The 21,194-nt window shown below is 33.0% G+C and overlaps 1 protein-coding gene across 1 annotated transcript; it reads right to left on the bottom strand.

Annotated features, from left to right (window-relative positions):
• Positions 1–8,160: 8,160 nt before the first annotated feature.
• Positions 8,161–13,161, bottom strand: LOC107851262 (tonoplast dicarboxylate transporter). Its single transcript, XM_016696210.2, has 6 exons — positions 12,656–13,161; positions 11,319–11,820; positions 10,609–10,652; positions 9,979–10,074; positions 8,841–9,354; positions 8,161–8,512 (listed from the first exon to the last, which is right to left on the bottom strand). The coding sequence occupies exons 1-6, from the start codon at positions 13,079–13,081 to the stop codon at positions 8,442–8,444; spliced, it is 1,653 nt and encodes a 550-aa protein (XP_016551696.2). The 5' UTR covers positions 13,082–13,161; the 3' UTR covers positions 8,161–8,441.
• Positions 13,162–21,194: the final 8,033 nt, after the last annotated feature.

Consider the following 21,194-nt stretch of genomic DNA (forward strand, 5'->3'; position numbering starts at 1 on the left):
TTTCTCCTTGGATCTTCTGAAAGTATCCCATAACACAAGTAGTCGATGATAGGTTGTCGCCAATCTTCCTTTATAGCTTCAGAAATGGTGACGAGGTATTTAACCTTACCTTTTATGTCCTCATCCTCATTTGATGGCGGCACTACCCATTCTTGACGGATAGTAACTCATATCTGATTTGAAAGAGTTAGAGTTAAGGCCAAAGCGGCTAGGGCATCAGCTTGCTTATTTTCTTTCCTTGGCACATGCTGGAGGGTTACTTATCCAAGCCATCCCATCAACTTTCGTGCATAATCATAATATGGTCTTAACTCAGGCTTCCTGACTTCATAACTTCCCAACAACTACTTTATCACCAATTGGGAGTCACCAAAAACTTGTAATTGCAGTTGCTTCATGTCGAAAGCCATCTCTAGACCGAGTATAAGCGCTTGATACTCAACAACATTATTGGAGCAACAATTCATCAAGGTAAAAGAGTAGGGGATGACCTCCTCTTGTGAAGTGACAAACACTACGCCAGCACCAGCTCCGTCTCGATGTGCAGCACCATCAAAGTACATCTTCCATGGGGATCTAACTTCAACAGCCATTGCATCTTCATCAGGAAGTTCATCGCTCAGTTCCCAGTCATCAGGTATTGGGTGATCTGCCAAGAAGTCAGCCAATGCTTTTCCTTTTACAGCCTTTTGGGGATGTACACGATCTCAAACAGCTAAAATTAAAGGTACCACCTTGTAAGTCGGTCACTGAGGACTGGTTTCGACATCACAAACTTGATGGGATTTGCCTTGGACACAAGACAAACAACATGAGCTTGAAAGTAGTGTTTCATCTTTTGGATAGAGAAAGCCAATGCCAGACATAACTTTTCGGTCGGAGAATATTTCAGCTCATTTAGTGTCATCATTTTGCTCAAATAGTGCAGAGAGTTTTCTTTGCCTTCACTATTTTCTTGAGCCAATAATGCTCCGACTAACCTTTCTTGTACCGCGATATAGAGTATCAGTGGTTTCCCCGGTATGGGTTCCGCAAGAACTGGTGGCTTCATTAAGTATAATTTGATACTCTCAAAGGCATTACCACAAGCTTGGTCCCATTCGAAGGGAGTGTCCTTCTTCATGAGACGGCTAAATGGTTGACATTTTTCGGCCAAGTTTGAGATGAACCTCCTTAAATATGCTAGCCTTCCTTGAAGAATTTTTAACTCATGAATATTTCGAGGCTTGGACATCTTTAAAATTGTATCGACCTTGTCTTAATCAATTTCAATTCCTTGGTGTCTCACAATGAAGCCAAGAAACTTTTCAGAAGTAACTCCGAAGGCACACTTCAATGGATTCATCCTAAGTTGATATCTTCGAAGTAACTCAAACACCATTCTTAGATCTTTTAAGTGGTCATCTCTCTTTCTTGACTTCACCACTAGATCATCCACATACCATTCAACATTCTTGTGGAGTAGGCCGTTAAAGATGTTTTGCATTGCCCTATGATAAGTGGCACCAGCGTTCTTTAAACCAAAAGTCATCACCTTGTAGCAATAAATACCTTTGGGCGTACGAAAGACAGTGAGCTCTTCATCTTTTGGCGCCATGCGGATTTGGTTGTAACTGGATGAACCATCCATGAAGGACATTGCCTCATAACCAGTGGTGGCATCAATCATCAACTCTGGTATGGGGATTGGGAAATCATCCTTAGTACATGCATTATTGAGATCTCGAAAGTCGACACAAACTCAAATTTGGCCATTCTTCTTCCGTACTAGAACAATACTTGAAAGCCATGTGGGATATTTAACTTCATGAATAAAGCCAGCTTTAATGAGTTTGTTAACTTCATTTTCAATCAGTGGAACTAATTATGGCCTAAAGCGCCTTTGAGTTTGCTTAACAGGACAAGCACCATTCTTGACCGCCAACTGATGGACCACTACTTTTGGATCTAAGCCAGGAATTTCCTTATAACTCCAAGCGAAGACATCCATATATTCATTGAGTATATTCATAGACGCGATTTCTTTCTCCATCTCTAGAAAAGCACTCAAGTAAGTTGGTCTTTGGTCTTCATCGATTCCAAGGTTAACTTCTTTCAAGGGATCTATTGTGGCCTTCATTCCTTCTTCAAGTTGAGATAGAGCATCTCCAATATCTTCCTCCTCTTGAGGATCATCGTCGTTGATGGATATGTGGTGACACCAAAAAGTATCTTCCATCTCTTCATCAACCTTCATTTGAAATGAGGCCTCATTCTCATTCTGGGCTGTAACATGATATGAGGAACCAACACTTTCTTCATCTTCCTCACGTTCCTTGGTATAAACCACAGTATGAGTCTTTGCTTTTAACACCATGTTGCATGAAACTACCAGTTTCGTCTGTCGCTTCATTCTAGAAGGAATCAAACTTTGGAAATCCTTTTGAATCTTAGATGAGAAGTGCACTATCATATTTTGATGACTTCTCCGACGTTTGTTACTTCTCTTCTTATGTAGAGGCCCTAACCTCTCAAATACAGAAGTTCTTGCGGTTGATTCTCCAAATCGGTCAAAGACAGAAGACCTTTTGTTAGATGTGGTAGACTCCTCTTCTACAGTGATATAGTTACTAACCGCCCTTCTTATAGAGATGTGAATTAGAGGTGGCTGTGTGTATCCTAGGCCTTCATATGCCTGCCTCGTTGTATCTTCCGACAGAATTTTACCTAACTTTGATGGCTCATTAAGATTATATCCAGCCTTTATAAATAACTTGTATGCATTTGGGTCGAAGCCCTCCTTTGTCCATTTTGTAGGGAGTGTTATATCTTGTGGCGGATTTTGAGCCACAGCTACCCTTGAGGATGGATTTATCGCGTCAATCTTCCTAATAGGTAAAGTTAGCCCATTTAGCACATTATCTTAGGCATCTGATGGGTGATCTTTCTCTTTCTTTACCATTGGTACGTAGCGAAGAATAGGAGTTGCCTTCTTTTTTATAGGAGTGACGCTTTCTTCATTTGAAGTGGAGAGAGGCTTCTTGGTGGCGACCTTTTCAATAGTCACTACGGTCTTTTTGTCTGCAAGATAATCACACTTGGTATTGGTGACATCATCAACCCTTTTCTCATCCACAACATGCTTCTTTAAGTAGAATTTTGCATCGGCAAAATGTGACTCAGCTTCAGTGAATGGCTTATCATCGGCAACTATCTTTCTTTCCACTCTGCCTTCGAGGTAATTCAAGCATTGATAGTAAGAGGACGAGATAATTGTGTTCTCGTGCACTCAAGGCTTACCAAGCAATATATTGTATAAAGTTTTGGCATCGATTACATGCATCAATGGGTTTGATTGAAAATCATCCATACGAATCCCCAACTTGATACATCCCATGGCCCTCTGGCTCCCTTGTTGAAGCCTTAGATCATTATACAGCTTTCGTCCAGTTCGCTAGTAGCGATGCCAAGTTCCTTCATCATGCGGATAGGAAAGATGTTGACTCCAGATCCCTCATCTATCAAGATTCTATTAATTTTCTTTCCTAGAATTTGACCCACCATGTATAAGAGACGGTTATGTAGGGCCTCACCAAGCAGAATATCGTTATTTGTGAATGTGATTTTTGTATCACACACATGTGCCTTTTCGCCAAGAGTTCCAGCAAGCTTTTTGAAATGTGAAGGAACCTCCATGGGTAGATTCTCACCATTGCCCCCTCTTTGGCGGTATTAAAACAATACACCTCAAGGTTGACTTGGGCAATCTGAAACCAACTCAGTAAGAATTCCTCTAAAGTCACCGAACGCCGAGGTTTTTGGTGGTGAAGCTCTATCACCCTCGTCTTCTTTGAGAATTCAACCAACTTCTGTTTCCTTATTTTCTTTACCATTCTCCTTCTGGTTGGTTGCTTGGACGACTCCTTTAGAAGACTCATCCTCCTGCATCTGTGCCTCATCACCAGAGTTCAACCTTTACCATTGCCTTCGTCAACTGAAGACCTGCCAGGCTCTAATATTTTCTCATTACGCTCTTCGACACATATTTGTACTGGGTCGAGCAAGCCAAAAGTAATAGAGATTTGATGAGAACTGGCCATCTCATCGTCAAAGAAGATCTTCTTATCTTTTGCCAGTTGCATGACTTTATCTTTAAAGACAAAGAACTTTTCCAGAGGATAACTTACGAGCCTATGATATTTGCAATAATTAGGGTCATTGGTCCTTCCAGCTTCGTTGGGAAACTTCATCTTTGGGAGTTCAATGAGCTTATGCTTAAGGAGTTCATCAAAAATCTCAGCAACATCAGAATCAAGGAAGGGATATTTCTTTTCTTGCATCTCTTTCTGATTTGGACGTGCTCCAGAAGTTGTCTTCACACTTTGCTTCTTGCTTACCTTTGCGGTGACCTACACAGGAGACACATCAACATTCATGGACTCCTTGTTTTCATTTTTGGGAATAAACTTGCCCCATTTTTTGGGTTCCTGCTTATTCTTTCCTTTTCGAGGGTCATGAATAGGCTTTGCCCCCTTTTCAGCAGAAGACATGCTCAACTCCATATCGTGAGCACGGGTAGCTAACTCTTTAAAGGATTTAGGATTAATACCTTGCAAGATGTAGAAAAGCTCCTAGTGGATTCCTTGGACACACATCTCTATTGCAAAAGCTTCGCTGAGCCTATCTTTGCAGTTTAGGCTAGCATTTCTCCATCGATTGATGAATTCAATAACTGGTTCATCATTTCTTTGCCGAGTATTTATGAGCTCTATCATGCTCACTGTACACCTTGTGCTATAAAACCAATTTAGGAACTCGTGTTCCAATTGTTCCCAACTATCGATAGAGTTAGGCTCGAGGTCTATATACCAATCAAAGGTATTTTCTTTTAGGGAACGAACAAAATGTTTGACAAGATAGTCACCGTAAGTTCCAGCATTATTACATATCTCGACAAAGTGTGCGACATGTTGTTTTGGATTACCTTTACCTTCAAATTATTGAAATTTGGGGGGTTAATAGCCGGCAGGAATTTTGAGGCTATCTATTCTCGCAGTGTAGGGCTTGGCATATGCAAGGGAAGACTTGGTGACAACATCATACTTGTCTTTGAGGGTCCCTTCAATAAATTCCCTCAATTTTCCAATCGGGATCATTCCTTCAGCAGAAACTTGCACCTCTTTAGTCGGTGGTGTTTGTTTCACAGAATTTTCTATCTCATGAACCTCTGGAGCTTTTCCCGGTGCATGGCTAGATTCTCCGTCTATCAAGCCTTCCACCCTATTAACTATCTCATCAATCCTAGCATCTTGATTCTGAACATAGTTGGTCAGGCCTTCAATTGCCTTTGTCAGATTCGTAAACTACTCCTCCATAGATGAGGCATCAGTTACCATTTCTTGCATGATCACCGGAGACATCGGAGAGTAACATGGATTATCGCGTAGGTTGATCTTCGAAGTGCTTAACTTATGCGGTGTAAGTAGAGATGACTCGTTTGTTGAACGACCATCGCTCTTTGCGCTAGAGTATTTGAAACCAGAATGCTCAAGTAGAGTAAAAGTCTTCTTAAGCGATTCCATGACACTGCTTCCTCCTTCCGAAGCACTTGTATTGGACTTCGTTCCTTTTGGGTTTGAAGATCCAAAAACTGAAGTTAGCGCGGATGACATTTGATGTGCTTTTTGTCCTAACAAGACTGTCTTGCTCCTCGTGACAGCTCCTAACTCCCGAAAGTAACACCAAGAATGCTTTACACTTCGGCAGAGAACCTTGAATCAGCAACCTTGGAAGCAGTTGATTGAGAGATGACCTTCTAAGTCATTTCAACGTTCTTAATCTTTAAAGTCTGAAAAGTTGAGATGAGAGGTAGAGATCATCCCACTGGGCGTGCCAGAATTTGTTTGACAATAAAATTCTCGAGACTAAAAATAAATAACTGAGACAAGAAAAATACTGCAACAATCGATTTATTGATTTCAATAAGTGAGTGTTACAATCTCTATGATTCCTCTGATTCGCCTTTTTAATTATAAATTCAAGGGCTTCAAGCTTGATCTTGAACTTTAGCTTTAACTTGATGGATTTGATCTTGACTTGTGCTTGAATCCAAGGGCTTGGTAGCTTGTTCTTGAATCTTGCGGTCTTGATCTTGAACTTGAACTTGATTTGAAGACTTGATGAACTTGATCTCGACTTGTACTTGAATTCAAGGGTCGTTGAGCTTGTTCTTGAATCTTGTAGTCTTGATCTTGAATCTTGAACTTGTTCTTGAACCTTGAACTCTTGATCTTGAAATCTTGAGCTTGTTCTTGAATTTGTAGAGAAATCTGCTGCTTTGATCCACGAGCTCTCTGTTGCTTCTTGTTAAACTTGTTCGTCTCTTTTCTAAATTACGATCCCCTATTTATAGTTGTAGGAAGTAGAAAATCATGATAAACATGAAGTTCCTTTGGCCAATCAGATTTAAGTGACATGGCATTTCTTATGGGCTTTTAATTTATTGCATCATTTTGACACGTGGCATGATCTCATTAGCTCCTTTACTTGACTTGGCATGCCACGTCATTTGACATGTGACATCAAATTGGGCCTCTAGCATATGATGACATCTTGGGCTTGCTAAAGTGGATTCAGTCATTTGTAGCCCAAATTAACATGATGACATCTTGGACTTGATAAAGTGGGCTAATCATTTTTAATGGACTAGATCAATTAAAAGAATTGAACTTTAATTAAACCCACATTAATCCACAATATTTATTTGGGATTAGTATATTTTAATTTTAATATTATCCAAATTTTGTACAGATAAAATTTTATTACTTACACCTATTTTCTTCAATCGTGTTATTTTTATTTTCAAAAGGATTAAAAAAATACAATAAAACTACTTTCGAAATAACATATTCTCTTGATATTAACTCCATATATCTCTCTTAATTTTTTGTCTTCCCCTGGTCTTTCCCTTGAACAAAAAATAAAAAGGCATGGTAAATTTCTTTTCTTCGGAAAATAAATAAAATGAAATGTTAAATTGGGTATTTTATTCAAAAATATATTCTTAGATAATAGGTATTTCTAAATGCTCAAGATAAAAATTCAAACGAAATGAGTTTTCTAACATTATCCTTAGGATTATCGAAAACAATCACTTTGTATTTTTCTTTGATATCAAATTTTGTGGTGAAAATAACCAGTTGATACGTGATACCGTCATTAGCAACTTGAAATTTTCCACTCGATACGCTCACTAACTTAAATTGTCTGCCTTCGTCTCGATTGTTTTCTGTATTTACTGCAAAACTTGCAATATCTACCACTTTTGGATCATTTACATCTTTTATAGGCTGTCAATCATCATTTGATACAAAAACATGACAAAAGGTAAAAGTAACTACTGCGATTGAAAGAATTGCAAAAAGGAGAAAATTAAATTTAAAAGCCATTTTTCTTTTAAGAAGAATTTGATATTTAGAGTGATTAACACTAATTCAAGAGGGGATTATTTATATGAAATTTCACAGCTAATTTGGTTGGTAAGTACATGAAAAATTTGGTAATTAAGATTTTGTTTTCTGTTGACCATAAATTATTTTACTAAATGGTCTAAGGGAATTAAAAGGAAATTGTTTTAAATAGCACATATGATTTGGAAGTAATTACAATTTTACTAATTAAGGAAGATTTGCTGCAATTTTAATAAATATTTTTCTATTTGATTTGAATTGATACTATTGAATATATCCAAATTAATATTGCCATATATCCAAATAACTACATTGTGAACCAAGCCGACTTTGTATATTTCTTTTTATTTTTAATAATTTTTTTTTATTAGAATTTTGTGTTTTGGTAAATACTTTATCGTGGTAAAAGCACGTCTTATGAGCCCATTTAAATTGAGTCTAATAAGCCTAATCCAAGTTAGCCCTCGAGTCTTGATCGAGACTGCTTCCGTGCTTACATGAAGACAATTTTTTTTTCATATTTAACTAGAATTTAAGAAATGAAAGTAATTACTTATCTTTCTTTTGGTTATTAATTTATAAAAATAAATGAGTATTTTGGTCATTTGAAGATCTTCATACTATAAAATGACCAATTTCTTGGTATTTCCCTTATTTCAATCAAAGTGTCAAAAGCTCAAATTATAACAGTTAACTATCTGAATTACAAAACTTAAAATATAAAATTACATTTCATATTTCATTTCTTAGAACATATAATTGAAAAGCTTATACAATAGATACAAAAACTCAACAAGAAAAGGAAGATAGAAAGAAAAGGAAAAGGAAAAAAATATGAAAAAGGAAAATAGAAAAAGAAGACCACCAATTACAAAAAAAAAGCACAACATTAATGTGATTGTGCATATATTTTTACATTATCGATGTATATAACTTTCTAACTTTATCTCGCCTTATATATTCCTCTATATTTCAATCTTTAATGAAATTGAACTAGCCACACCAATGCAGAAAATTTCTTGATACGTAATTCACAGGTTTATCTGTTCCAAATACAATAGGTGCTGAAAAAAAAAATAAAAAGAGATGGTCAATTTTTGTGTATGCTCATTAAACTTTATTCTTAGAAAAAAAAAAGAGATGGTCAATTTTCGCGTATGATCATTAAACTTAATTCTGCCAAAAAAAAAAGTCATTAATTTGCTCATTTTTGACTAGCTATGTCTCTACCTCTTTTGAAAAAAGATATAAAAGGGAAAAGAATTAGTAAACCTCGTATATTTGATGCACTTAGTGATTCAATTTATGTGATATGATATAATTTAACTCGATAAATATTTTGAAAAATTTGTGTATGATTATAAAAGTTGAATGAAAACGAAGAAACTTTACCAAGGGTAGGCATCAAGAAGGAGAGAGCAACAACTCCAGCAACTTTTAACGGAAGTCCAATTTTGATCATGTCTTTAATCTCGATATGTCCAGTAGTAAACCCTACAACATTCGAGGGTGTCGCGGTAGGGAGTAAGAAAGCATACTGTGCGCCAATGGCTCCCGGGATCATGAGTAAGAGGGGATGAATGTGCATGGTCTTCGCGATCTCAATGAGCAATGGGACTATAATTGTTGTGGTGGCATTGTTAGACGTGATGAACTCGGTGAGGGTCCCACTTATTAAACAGACAGCTGGCGCAATGGCTAAGTAAGGCGCGTTTTCCAAGAAATCTAGGGCTCTTGATAGAACATCAGCTAGACCACTTGACCTAACCCCATCAGCTATAGCGAAACCCGCCCCTAATAAAAGAATTATATTCCATGGCAATTTCTTACATTTGTTCCAATCCATTAATTTCTCCCCTGGCTCTTTCTTGTTTGGAATTATGAATAACAAGGTTGCCATCATGATCTAAGATATAAAAAATCAAATCAAACATCATTAACTTCTGCATTTCATCACCGACGTATCTAGAATTTTTCATCAATTATATAATTTTTTAGAGGACCGAACAAACGAATACAAGCAATGTCATTTTTATTATTTTATATATGATATTTGTAATTTGCTTATTAACTATATATACATATATTCAAGTAAGAGTTCTAATTGAAGCGATATCTCGTGACACCACTTTGAGCAAGGTATATGCACTCCTGTATTGAGTGTCTCTACTACTACTCAATCTACAAACTTGTGTATCTGGTGTTTAACTTTTATACACTGAAAGTGTAACAAATTTTATATTTGATCACTCGGAATAACTATAATACATGTTACAACATGTTAAGATACACTGACATTATATTAACTTATATTTATGACAGGGTAATGAAAATTACACATCAACGTAACATAACTTGTTATTAAAAATTATATTACTTATTTTATTTCTTGCATTAATAATTTTCACTTATTATGAGTAATCAGCATAGTTATCTGTAATTATATCTTTTAAATGTCCTGATAGCATTAAAAACTTTTACATATATTAATGTACAAAAATATTAAATTAATTTAATATCTAGTACTTACACTAACAGTTCCATCACCAGCACGTCCCTTGAAGAGGGATCCCCATCCAGGAATATCTTCAGTTATACTTCTTGTCATCCACAACATTATTAGAATCTGTATCAATTAAACAAAATTAATTTAATTAAATATCTAATCATAAGTCAATTTTAATATACTAAAGGATAACTCGATGCATAAAATATCTTCCACATCAGTAGGGTCCAGAAAGACTGCACTTTAAGGTGTGTGTTACGATTTAGAAAAGACCACATTTTAAGATGTGTTAGGTATTAATTATCCCTCATTAGATAAAAAGAGAAAAGTTAATTATTTTATAGGTTAAATGAATTCTTCACTGTCAGACTAATCTTTTGAATGTCAGATTAATCTTTTGAATTAGTCTCTCCTATTTGATATATAACATTGGTATTAGAGCTGGTCGATCCACTTGTGGAGCTGTAACTTCAAGTGATGACTTAGACTCAAGAGGGGTGACCAACAAGGTCATCGAATTTTCAAATGAGGATAATTGTTATATGTCAATTATCGTTCATTTATAGACTGAGCTCTCGTGTAACCACTTTTGACTCGAGATAATTTTATCGCTGCATCAAGATTTAATATAATCAGTTTAAATTATTGACTCACCGAAAAATCTGCCAAAATCATCTTTTCAGCAAATGTCATGGGACCTACACACAACAAAAGTGGACCAAACCTTTAGAAAATGTCCAAAATAATTGCATAAAAGACCAGTCCATATTCAAGCATTTATTATTGTGGCTACAAGTGTAATGTGAATTTGTGGTCAATAATGAATATACTAAAAACAGGAATAGCCACAAAACTTCAATTAATTGAACCACTTGTTGATTCCATTTCAATTATAGCCACTCTCAAAATTGACAACTAAAATAATGTAAGGCAAGATTAAGATATACTCAATTACATTTCAATTCCTATATTTGAAAATAATTTTACTTAAATTTATTTTTCACTCTTATCAAAAAATTCTTCTAGATAAACAAATATTATGATATATTTAAAATCACGCATTAAAAATCTTATAACCACGCGATTGTTACAACATCAGACATGTTTAAGGTCATAAGTATCGAAATTCTTTCTTGTTTCCAACTTTATGCTAGCTAAGACGTTAAATCACGTCACATACATTAAAATTAAGAGATGTCAAAAATTATTTCTTAGAATCCAGACTACTAAATAATGAATTGTTGATAGAATCTATCAAAAATTGGTTAGTCGAAGATGTTTCTGATGAGACGTTCGTAGAATTCGCATTATTTTTCAATTTTAAATAAATTACTCCACAAAATAAAGGTTTAAAGAAATAATACCTAACAAATCAAGCTCCCTCTTCAAATGATTTTTGTCCAAATAAGTAGAAAGTGATCTACTTGATCCCTTCCTACAATACAATAAGCAAAGAATACCCCACAATGCAAAAAATATTACCAAGGCCAAAGGTAAAGCAAAAAATGACCAAGTGCTAAAACTTATAGCATTTTCTTTAGGAAAATAACTCTTCCACATTCCAATCAATATCAAGTTGACACCTGTCCCGGTCAACGTACTCATTCCACCAATCGCCGCGGAGTATATCACCCCTAGAACAACCGCTTTACAGAACTTGGTGATCAGGTCGTCTGAGTTACTATCGTCTTGATTTCGGTGGCCGCAGCTGGAAGGCAGACGCTGCAGGATTCCCGTGGCCACCGGCATCATCATTACCGTGGTCGCTACGTTATGCAGCCACATGCTGACGAAGAACGTGGTGGCACAGATCCCGAGGAGGAGGAGTGGTGGGTTGAGTGGATCCCCACAGAATAATAGTGTGATCTGTAATTAAGCATATTTATATTATATATTATAGAGACAATTATTGTCAAATTTTATAAACAATAATTCAAATACATACTAGAACAAAGAATAAATTTCAGACACGTAACATGGCTCTATGATTATCAAGCATATAAGTAAATTATTGTGTTAATAATTTCTTAACATGTGTCCTTAATTATTTTGAACAAATACAAAGCATCGAATTGACACATTAAAGCTAGCCACCAATAATCACCTTTTGACTTTTGTATTTCAAAGTTTTAGTAGTAAATTTTATAGGTAAAACTTTAAGATATGATACTATAAAGTTTCAATGAAATTTGAAACTCCATAATTATAATCTTTCAAAAACACAAGACATTCCTGCAAAAGCCCATTTTCATGCAGTTGATATAATCTTCAAATTAAAGCAGAAAATTGGACATGAAATTTAAGAAATGAAAAGATTATAAAATTTGTGAGTTAAAATAAAATATAGCCACCTACGTAGCTAGAAATTATTATTTGAGAGAAAATTTAAAAATTTAAATTATTTTTTTAAATATAGGTAGTATGACCTTGTTTTTATATAAACTAAAACGAAAAAGATGAAATTAAATTCTACTGTTAGTTATTTAATTATTTAAATTCTACTGAGAGAGGAAGTATTTTTTTATTTTCTATCTTAAAATATAGAGGTTTTAAACTCTTCTCCTCTACTTATCCAACAAAATTGTAGTATATGTTTTTTCAAATAATCTAACAATATATATATAAAAAAGCTAAACTGACATGCATATAACTTAAACTTTACGATCAGTATATCAAACTTTTCGAAATTAAAAGTACATACATTTAAGGCCAATCTTCGATGTATATTGTAGTGTTCAACAGCAAGTGCAAGTATAAAGCTACCAAGTACAAGTGCAATAACATCATCCATATACGAATGTGCCACGTCATCAGCCGATGAAATTCCGAACAACGGGAAGAGGAACATCGGAGACATGGAGGTTATCGGCATCGGCACGGATTCCGATAACCACCACGTAAAAATCCATGCAAGAACACCCAACATGTTTGTACTTGTAATAGGTGCATTTTCAAATTTTACAAATAGGCAAATGAGTGTACATAGTAATGGTCCTAATAAGGTGAATAAATTTTTGAGTGTGAATATTGATTCAATAATTGAATTCATGCTTTGTGACCTATGAATTGGAAGGAGTGGTGTTTTAATTTGGTCATTATTACTGTAAGTGGTTTCATCTCCATTCATTTTTGGAAAATAGAGAATTTGGGGTGGAGAGAGAAGAGAAAATTAGGTGGTATTGGTTTGTTTTGAAAAGCTTATAAAGATGAAAAATGATATGGAAGTAGTGTGTATATATAGTTGCAAGTCTTTTGTCTTTTCATGTTGGAACAAGTGTGGGAGTTCTAGTCTGGGGACGGGATCAGGATTTTTACTAAGAGGTTCAAATATGAAGATGTAAATATACGAACTAACTAAAGGGATACAATGATAGTTAAATCAGGGTGGGATCAGGATTTTCACTGAGAGGTTCAAACTTCAAAATATGAAGATGTAAACAAACGAACTAGCTAGCCAAGCGGATACAATGGTAGTTAAATCAGGGTGGGATCAGGATTTTCAGTGAGAGGTTCAAAATATGAAGATGTAAACATACGAACTAACCGAAGGGATACAATGGTAGTTCTAGTCAAGGTGGGATCAGGATTAGTTCTAGTCAGGGTGGGATCAGGATTTTCACTAAGAGGTTTAAAATATAAAAATGTAAACATACGAACTAGCCGAAGGGATACAATGGTAATTCTAGTCGGGGCGGAACTAGGATTTTCATTAAGGGGTTCAATATATGAAGATGTAAACATATGAACTAGTCGAAGGGGTACAACCTCTATTATATATATAAAAATAAAATAACCATGTATAAATAGAATAATTTTTCATCGAAAGAAGTACCGAACCTCCCACCCCACCCCACCCCTGCAGCCAAGCTAGCTCCTACCCTAATTGTAGTAGATATTTCGTGAAATTAATTGAGGTACGTAAAGAATGATTGTGACACTATAGTTGTTACAAAGTTTTCTTAACACAAAAAAAAAAAAAAAATTTATTAAGGCAAGTTGAATCCTTGAAAATATCAAGAACCATACTTGTACAATAAACAATTTTTTTTATGAAGGTATTTACTAAATTATATTCTTTTCATGATTTTTTCTTAATATCATCTTCCTTTGGTGTGTGTTATCTTCAAAGGTGTATGAAGGAATTTCTTTTGATTTGACCCTTTTTCATAATTAATTCGAATTCATTTCGAAGTAAATTTCTATACGAATATTTTTAACCCCATCAAATTCTAAATTCATAATCGTAAAAATATATAAAATTTAAATTCTAAATCCATAATGTAGGACACAAATATTTATTATTGATTCTATGGCTCGAACCCAATCTTGCCACATCTCTGACTCTTATCCTCTAGGTTCGTTTGATTTGTGTGATAAAAATGATAATTTGAGAATATACTATATGTTATATTTTATTAAAAAGTAAGAAGATTCTAATTTTTTTAATTACATTGAGCTTATATCAACACGTAGGTAAGTTATAGTTGACACGTAAAATCAAGATTTTTTATTTGTTGAATTTAGGAAATTTCCTAATTTAACTTTATCTTATTGTTGTCTCTTTCAAGCAATTTCAAACATCCATACATTATTGTAGGGTATCACCTAGGATAGTAGGACCCACAATAAACAACATGGAAGGATTATAATGTGCCACGTCATAGTGAACACATGACGTGGCATTTGGGAATAATTAATTTGGATACTTAACAAGTGGTTGGCTCTTAACCATGAGTTCAATATAGAAGAATCATTGTCTTTCTTTTCTTATAATTAAATTCTACTAAATGGTGTGTTTGATATTGTGGCGGAATCAGAATTTTTATTAAAAGAGTTCAAAATCAAAAGAAGTAAGAAAACGAACTAGTCGAAGGGGTTCAACATCGATTATATATCATATAAAATAATTTTAATTATATATAAATAGTATAACTTTTCACCAAAAATAGTTTGAATGAACCCCTAATGATAAGGTGGCTCCACCCCTGATTCAATATGACGAAAAATATATCTTAGGAGAACAAATGAAATTTTTATATAATTATATTTGATACACGAGTAAAAAAAAAAAATTATCTTACTATATGACGGAAGGTGACAGTGGAGATAAGGGTGCGGAATGGCGATGGAAGCTACGGGGTGGGGTAAAATGAGGTGTATTCGAATGTACGAAGAACAAAATCAATATGAAACGTTACTTGTAGAACTTATTTTTTCAACTCATTAATGGGTGGTGATCCACTACTAATTAAGAGCATGATTAAGGTTAATTAAATAATTTTGACACGTATGATTCATAGAATAAAAGATTTTTACAAGTGGCCACTTCTCATTCTTAAATGGTTATCCACAAACCAAAAGCCAAGTAGAATGTCATTTTCACAATTATTATTAAAAGATTTATTTATTATATTCAACTGCTTGATTATGTAATCCAATACTATGGTTTCAAGTGTTGATAAAGCAAATAAGGTTAGCAATAAGTAATTAGATGGTCATCCTAAAAAGTAGTTTAAGTTTAATAATATATATAATTTAAATTTGTTGGAATATACTTTCTAGACTTGATGATCGTGAAATATAAGGTGTTAAATAGACGGAATGTGCTGACTTTGAACGTATCAAAATATAAATTTGACTTGAAACTTGTGATCTTAAAGATACGCTATAATATTGTATGGTTATAAAATTTTATCTGTAAATAAAAAACTATATATATCATTTGTTTTGGCAAATTAATAAGAAAACAATGTGAAGTGAAATAAAGAGAGTAATTATTTTAAAGATAAAGACACTCCATTAGTAATTTTGAATTGTATTATTTTACTTGTAGAACCTAACTTCTTTAATAGTTATCTAATTTGTTTTCTTCTCATTTTGTTTTCATTGGTTGTTTTTAAAGTTCTTCATGTTTAATTGATTAATTAATTAATGCATGATTAAAATAATCTCATTGAAATTGTTTTAGCGTACAATGTATGGCTTCATGTTTATCTTATGGTATATTGACCCACATATAAGGCTGAATAAGTCAATTTAAAAGATTAATAATTATTATCACGTATCGTTCGCTTTGACTAACAAACTTTACAAATTTATTTTTTGAACTACGTCTCAATAATGTAAAAATTCATAATATTGCGATGTGGGGAATAACTTATATAAGGTGCGATCATGTACACCTTTTTTTAAGGGACTAGCCAATCTAGAAGCCTGCCAACAATTCTCGTTGAGTCCCAGTTGTCGCTCATGCTAGTCATGACATTATAATTATTTAATGTTAAATTTATTGATTTAGTTCGAACACGATACAATTACTTATTTAACAAGGTCTTTTATGTATATGATATATAAGTTATCTTCTAAATAAATATTTTTCATGAGAAGGTCATTTTCTGAAATAGCTTGAAACTAATTTTCTAAAGACCATAAGTTTTAATATCTACATGGTTTCCCACAATGAGAATCACTTTGATATTATGTTCTTGGAAAAGATCTCGTAATTCTTGATATGTGAAGATGCATCATCAAGTAATTCAAACCATGCATAATGCAATTTTGTGGGGTCTATTTGAATTTTGAGAGAAAGTTGTGGGGCCAATTTATAAGAATTTCAAAAAATAACTACATGTGACATGTGTACTTGACATCAAGGGCGGAGCTAGCAAGCGTTCAGGGTAACATTCGAGCCCACCCACCCACCCACCCACAAAATATTACGTCCTTTATATATTGTTAAATTATTTTTATGTATATAAAATAGAATATAATTTAAACCCCCTTTAACCTTTTTGTTGTTTACTTTTTATATTTTGAACTCTCTTAGTGAAAATTTGCAAAATTACTTGAGGTATAAAATAAAATCTTCACTCCAATCCAATGATGCATAGTTGTGGTCACATAGGTCCTCTAGTTTTTTTAAATTGATCTTTCTTAAATAATGACCACAAATAACTTCAAAATTTTCAAATAACTCATAACCCCATAAATATTTTGGACAAAGGGTCAATTATGCAAAGTTTCGTTTTCTTTTTTCCCCTTCCTTGCAATATCCTAAAGTTTGGCTCCAAAATGACCTTTCATGGCAACATTGCCATGCCAGTGGGCGTTCGGTATTTGATTTAGTATTTTTAAAATTTGAGTTTAATAATTCGGTAAACGAAATTTGAATATAGATATAATATATTATATTTATAAATATCGATTTGGTAATTCGATAATCGGTGAATTAAACTTCGATTCGGTACGGTATTTGATAATACCATATTAAAGTTGTGATGTGTAAATGTACGTTTAAACTTCGAAGAGTATATTTAATAGAAACCTTATTTAGTATTCTTTTTGTTGCTATTTACGAATATATTACAAGATCCCAGAGATTCTTTGAGATGAGTAATACTCTTGTCTATTGGGTTGGTTAGACATATCGTGTATATATATATATATATATATATATATATATATATACACACACACACACACACCAAACGATATTAATATCTTATACCAAACCCAATTTCGAATACCAAAATATTGAAATTTTACTCCCAAACCATACTAAATACTGAATTATTGAATCCCAATTACTGATTTTTTTTACTCGATTCGATAATTTGATTTTCGATATTTTATGCTGAGCCCAATACATGATAGATTGAGAATTTTTAAATCGTGAGTAATATTTGTATGATAGCTAGTTGTGTGTCATACAATGTTATCCATTAGTAATTTTGAATTGTATTATTTTACTTTTAGAACTCAACTTCTTTAACAATTATCTAATTTATTTTCTTCTTATTTTGTTTTCCTTTATTGTTTTTACGTTCTTCATGTTTAATTGGTTAATGCATGATTAAAATAATCTCATTGAAATTGATTTAGCGTACCTTCATGTTTATCTGATGTTATTGACCCACATATATGGCTGAATAAGCCAATTTAAATGAATAAATAATTGATTGTTATTATCACGTTATCGTTTGCTTTGGCTAACAAACTTCACAATTTTATTTTTTGGACTAACTCATTATTTTCGTATCTATTGCGATGAGGGATTCACTTATATAAAAAGAGATCATTTGCACCCATTTTGAAGGAGCTTGCCAACCTAGAAACCAATATATCAACAATTTACAATTTTTTTTGAGCCGTCGCTCACTCTAATTTATTGAGTTAGTTCGAACATGATACAATCACTTCTTTAACAATGTATTTCGGGTATATGATATAGATATTTTTCGAGGTCATTTATCAAAAATATAGAACTCCTGTACACAAGTCAAAAACTAAATCTTACACGAGACTGGTCCCACAACATTCATTTGCACATTTTGCCCATCACAAGTTACGTGCTAACCAGTAAACATTCAATCAAATAGGTGCAAATTAGAAAGTAGATAACTATTTAGAATATCACATCCACTTATTTCGAACTTTTTCTGCAGACAATCGAGCGGCTGCATTGTGAGCATCCTTGGCTGCATCCTTTACAGCCTTAGTTTAGAATATCAGAGTGTTAATTCACCTTTAATACGCCTATATTAGTGCACCTTTTAGTGTAGCCATGCTCGCACCTTTGGAAGAAGCCAAAGCAGAACCACATTCTGCAACAGACGACAAGTAAGCAATCAAGAATCAGGTCAATCACATATATCAAATCCTTTATGATGGCGGATTTATTTGATTGTTATCTTAATATTGAATATAATATCTTTTATTTGCAAGAATCACAATCACAAGATGTCAGATTATTACGATGCATGTCAAACACAGAATTTCATACTTTGAATATCTATTGATAATTGCAAACTTGATAAAACGAGGGATATATTGGGAATAAATCGCTAAGAAATTTTCAAGATTATGCATAGCTGGGTTTATTGCTCAACCACTGTCATCGTCAAATTAGTCCTGCTAAATTTTAATCTGAAACCTTAAAAATATACACATACATAATAAATAAAAAGCAATGTTGCATTTTTCTTGTTTTTTCATGAATATTATTTGTATTATATTTGATACAGCAATATTATTATTTATAATAGTAAAGATTGATTCAAGATAATAAGACGTTAACTATGCATTTTCAACACATTACCTTGAATTCTTATTATAAAGATATTATTTATTATTATAAAGATTTGAGTAGTTTAATTTAAAGTTTCAAAATTCTATTGAATGATGATAGTTTTTCTAATCATATTCAATATTGGCAAAAAGAAATAAAATCATAACAGTTAAAAAATTTTGAAACCTTGAGATTTTTGGGTCCTAAAGCAAAAGCTTTACTAGCATAGTCTTTGAGCCACTCCCGGCTCAAAAGAGGTTTTGCATAGCGACTAATAATTTTATCGTAATTATTGTAATTAAAAAGGTTAACAAATAAAGAAGCTAATTGATAACAATAACTATTATGCTTCAATACTAAATATGTTAGGGTCATAGGATATGAGCAACTCATAACTTGGCAAAGTTACCATGGGTTGTGGTGTAGTGGTGGGACCACTCCACCTTTAACCAGATGTCTCAGGTTTGGGTTCGAATTTTGGGTATAGAGAAAATTCTGTTGGGAGCGTCACCCCTAGAATGGGCCCTCTGATACTATGTTCTTAAAAAGACCTTGTAGTTCTTGATCTATGAAGATGCATCAACAAGTAATTCAAACCATGCATAATGCAATTTTGTGGGGTCTATTTGAATTTTGAGGGAAAGCTGTGGGGCCAATTCATAAGAATTCCAAAATATAACTACATGTGACATGTGTACTTGACATCAAGGGCGGAGCTAGCAAGCGTTCAGGGTAACATTCAAGCCCCCCGACAAAATATTACGCCCTTTATATATTGTTAAATTATTTTTATGTATATAAAATAGAATATAATTTAAACCCCCTTTAACCTTTTTATTTATTTACTTTTTATTTTTTGAAATCTCTTAGTGAAAATTTGCACCATTGCTTGACGTATAAAATAAAATCTTCACTCCAATCGAATGATGCATAGTTGTGGTCACATAGGTCCTCTAGTTTTTTTAAATTGATCTTTCTTAAATAATGACCACAAATAACTTCAAAATTTTCAAATAACTCATAACCCCATAAATATTTTGGACAAAGGGTCAATTATGCAAAGTTCCGTTTTCTTTTTTCCCCTTCCTTGCAATATCCTAAAGTTTGGCTCCAAAATGACCTTTCATGGCAAGGGTGGGAGTTCGGTATTCGATTTAATATTTTTAAAATTTGAGTTTAATAATTCGGTAATCGAAATTTGAACATAGATATAACATATTATACTTATAAATATCGGTTTGGTAATTCGATAATTGGTGAATTAAACTTCAGTTCGATATGGTATTTGGTAATACCATATTAAAGTTGGTTATGTGTAAATGTATGTTTAAACTTCAAAAAGTATATTTAATAGAAACCTTATTTAATATTTTTTTTATTGCTATTTACGAATATATTATAAGGTCTAAGAGATTCTTTGAGATGAGTAATAATCTTGTCTATTGGATTGGTTAGACATATCGTATTTTATATATATTTATATATATATACACACACATATAATTCAATATTCGGTAAATACTGAATACCAAACGATATTAATATCTTGTACCAAACTCAATCTCAAATGCCAAAATATTAAAATTTTACTCTCAAATACCATACTAAATACCGAATTACTGAATACCAATTACTATTTTTTTATTCTAGTAATTCGATTTTCGATATTTTATACTCAGCCTTATACATGACAGATTCAGAATATTAAAATGTGAGAAACATTTGTATGATTATAATTTCTTTATATATATATATATACATACATAAAGGGAAAAAAATGTGAAGTAATACGCAAAAAGTGTTGGTTTCTAATCATTTTGCCTTCATTTGTTGTTTTTATGTTCTTCATGTTTAATTGGTCAACGTATGATTAAAATAATGGAAAATTACATTTTATAGATAAAATGATTTTTAATTACTTGATATTATTAAGGTTTAAAATAAGTTTTTAATTACATGATATGATTAATACTTAAATAATGCATAGGAATGTACTGGATGTATGTTATTTGATGTATTTATGTATACTTTTTTATAACTATATATGTATACAAGTTTATTTTGTTTTTGTATGCATATACATATGTATATATATTTGTTATGTGTTGGTTCATATATACATTATGCATGTCTACATCTATTCTATGTTTATGTATGTATGTATATATATATC

This window comes from Capsicum annuum, chromosome 12 (genome assembly GCF_002878395.1).
Source record: "Capsicum annuum cultivar UCD-10X-F1 chromosome 12, UCD10Xv1.1, whole genome shotgun sequence".
Lineage (NCBI taxonomy): Eukaryota > Viridiplantae > Streptophyta > Magnoliopsida > Solanales > Solanaceae > Capsicum > Capsicum annuum.

Excerpts from the sequence above, each read along its gene's own strand:
- LOC107851262 (XM_016696210.2), bottom strand. The coding sequence starts at position 13,081 with ATGAATGGAGATGAAACCACTTACAGTAATAATGACCAAATTAAAACA. Across the intron at positions 10,653-11,318 it reads GAGGGAGCTTGATTTGTTAG|GTCCCATGACATTTGCTGAA; the intron begins GTATTATTTCTT and ends TGTTGTGTGTAG. Across the intron at positions 10,075-10,608 it reads TGATTTTGGCAGATTTTTCG|ATTCTAATAATGTTGTGGAT; the intron begins GTGAGTCAATAA and ends TAATTGATACAG.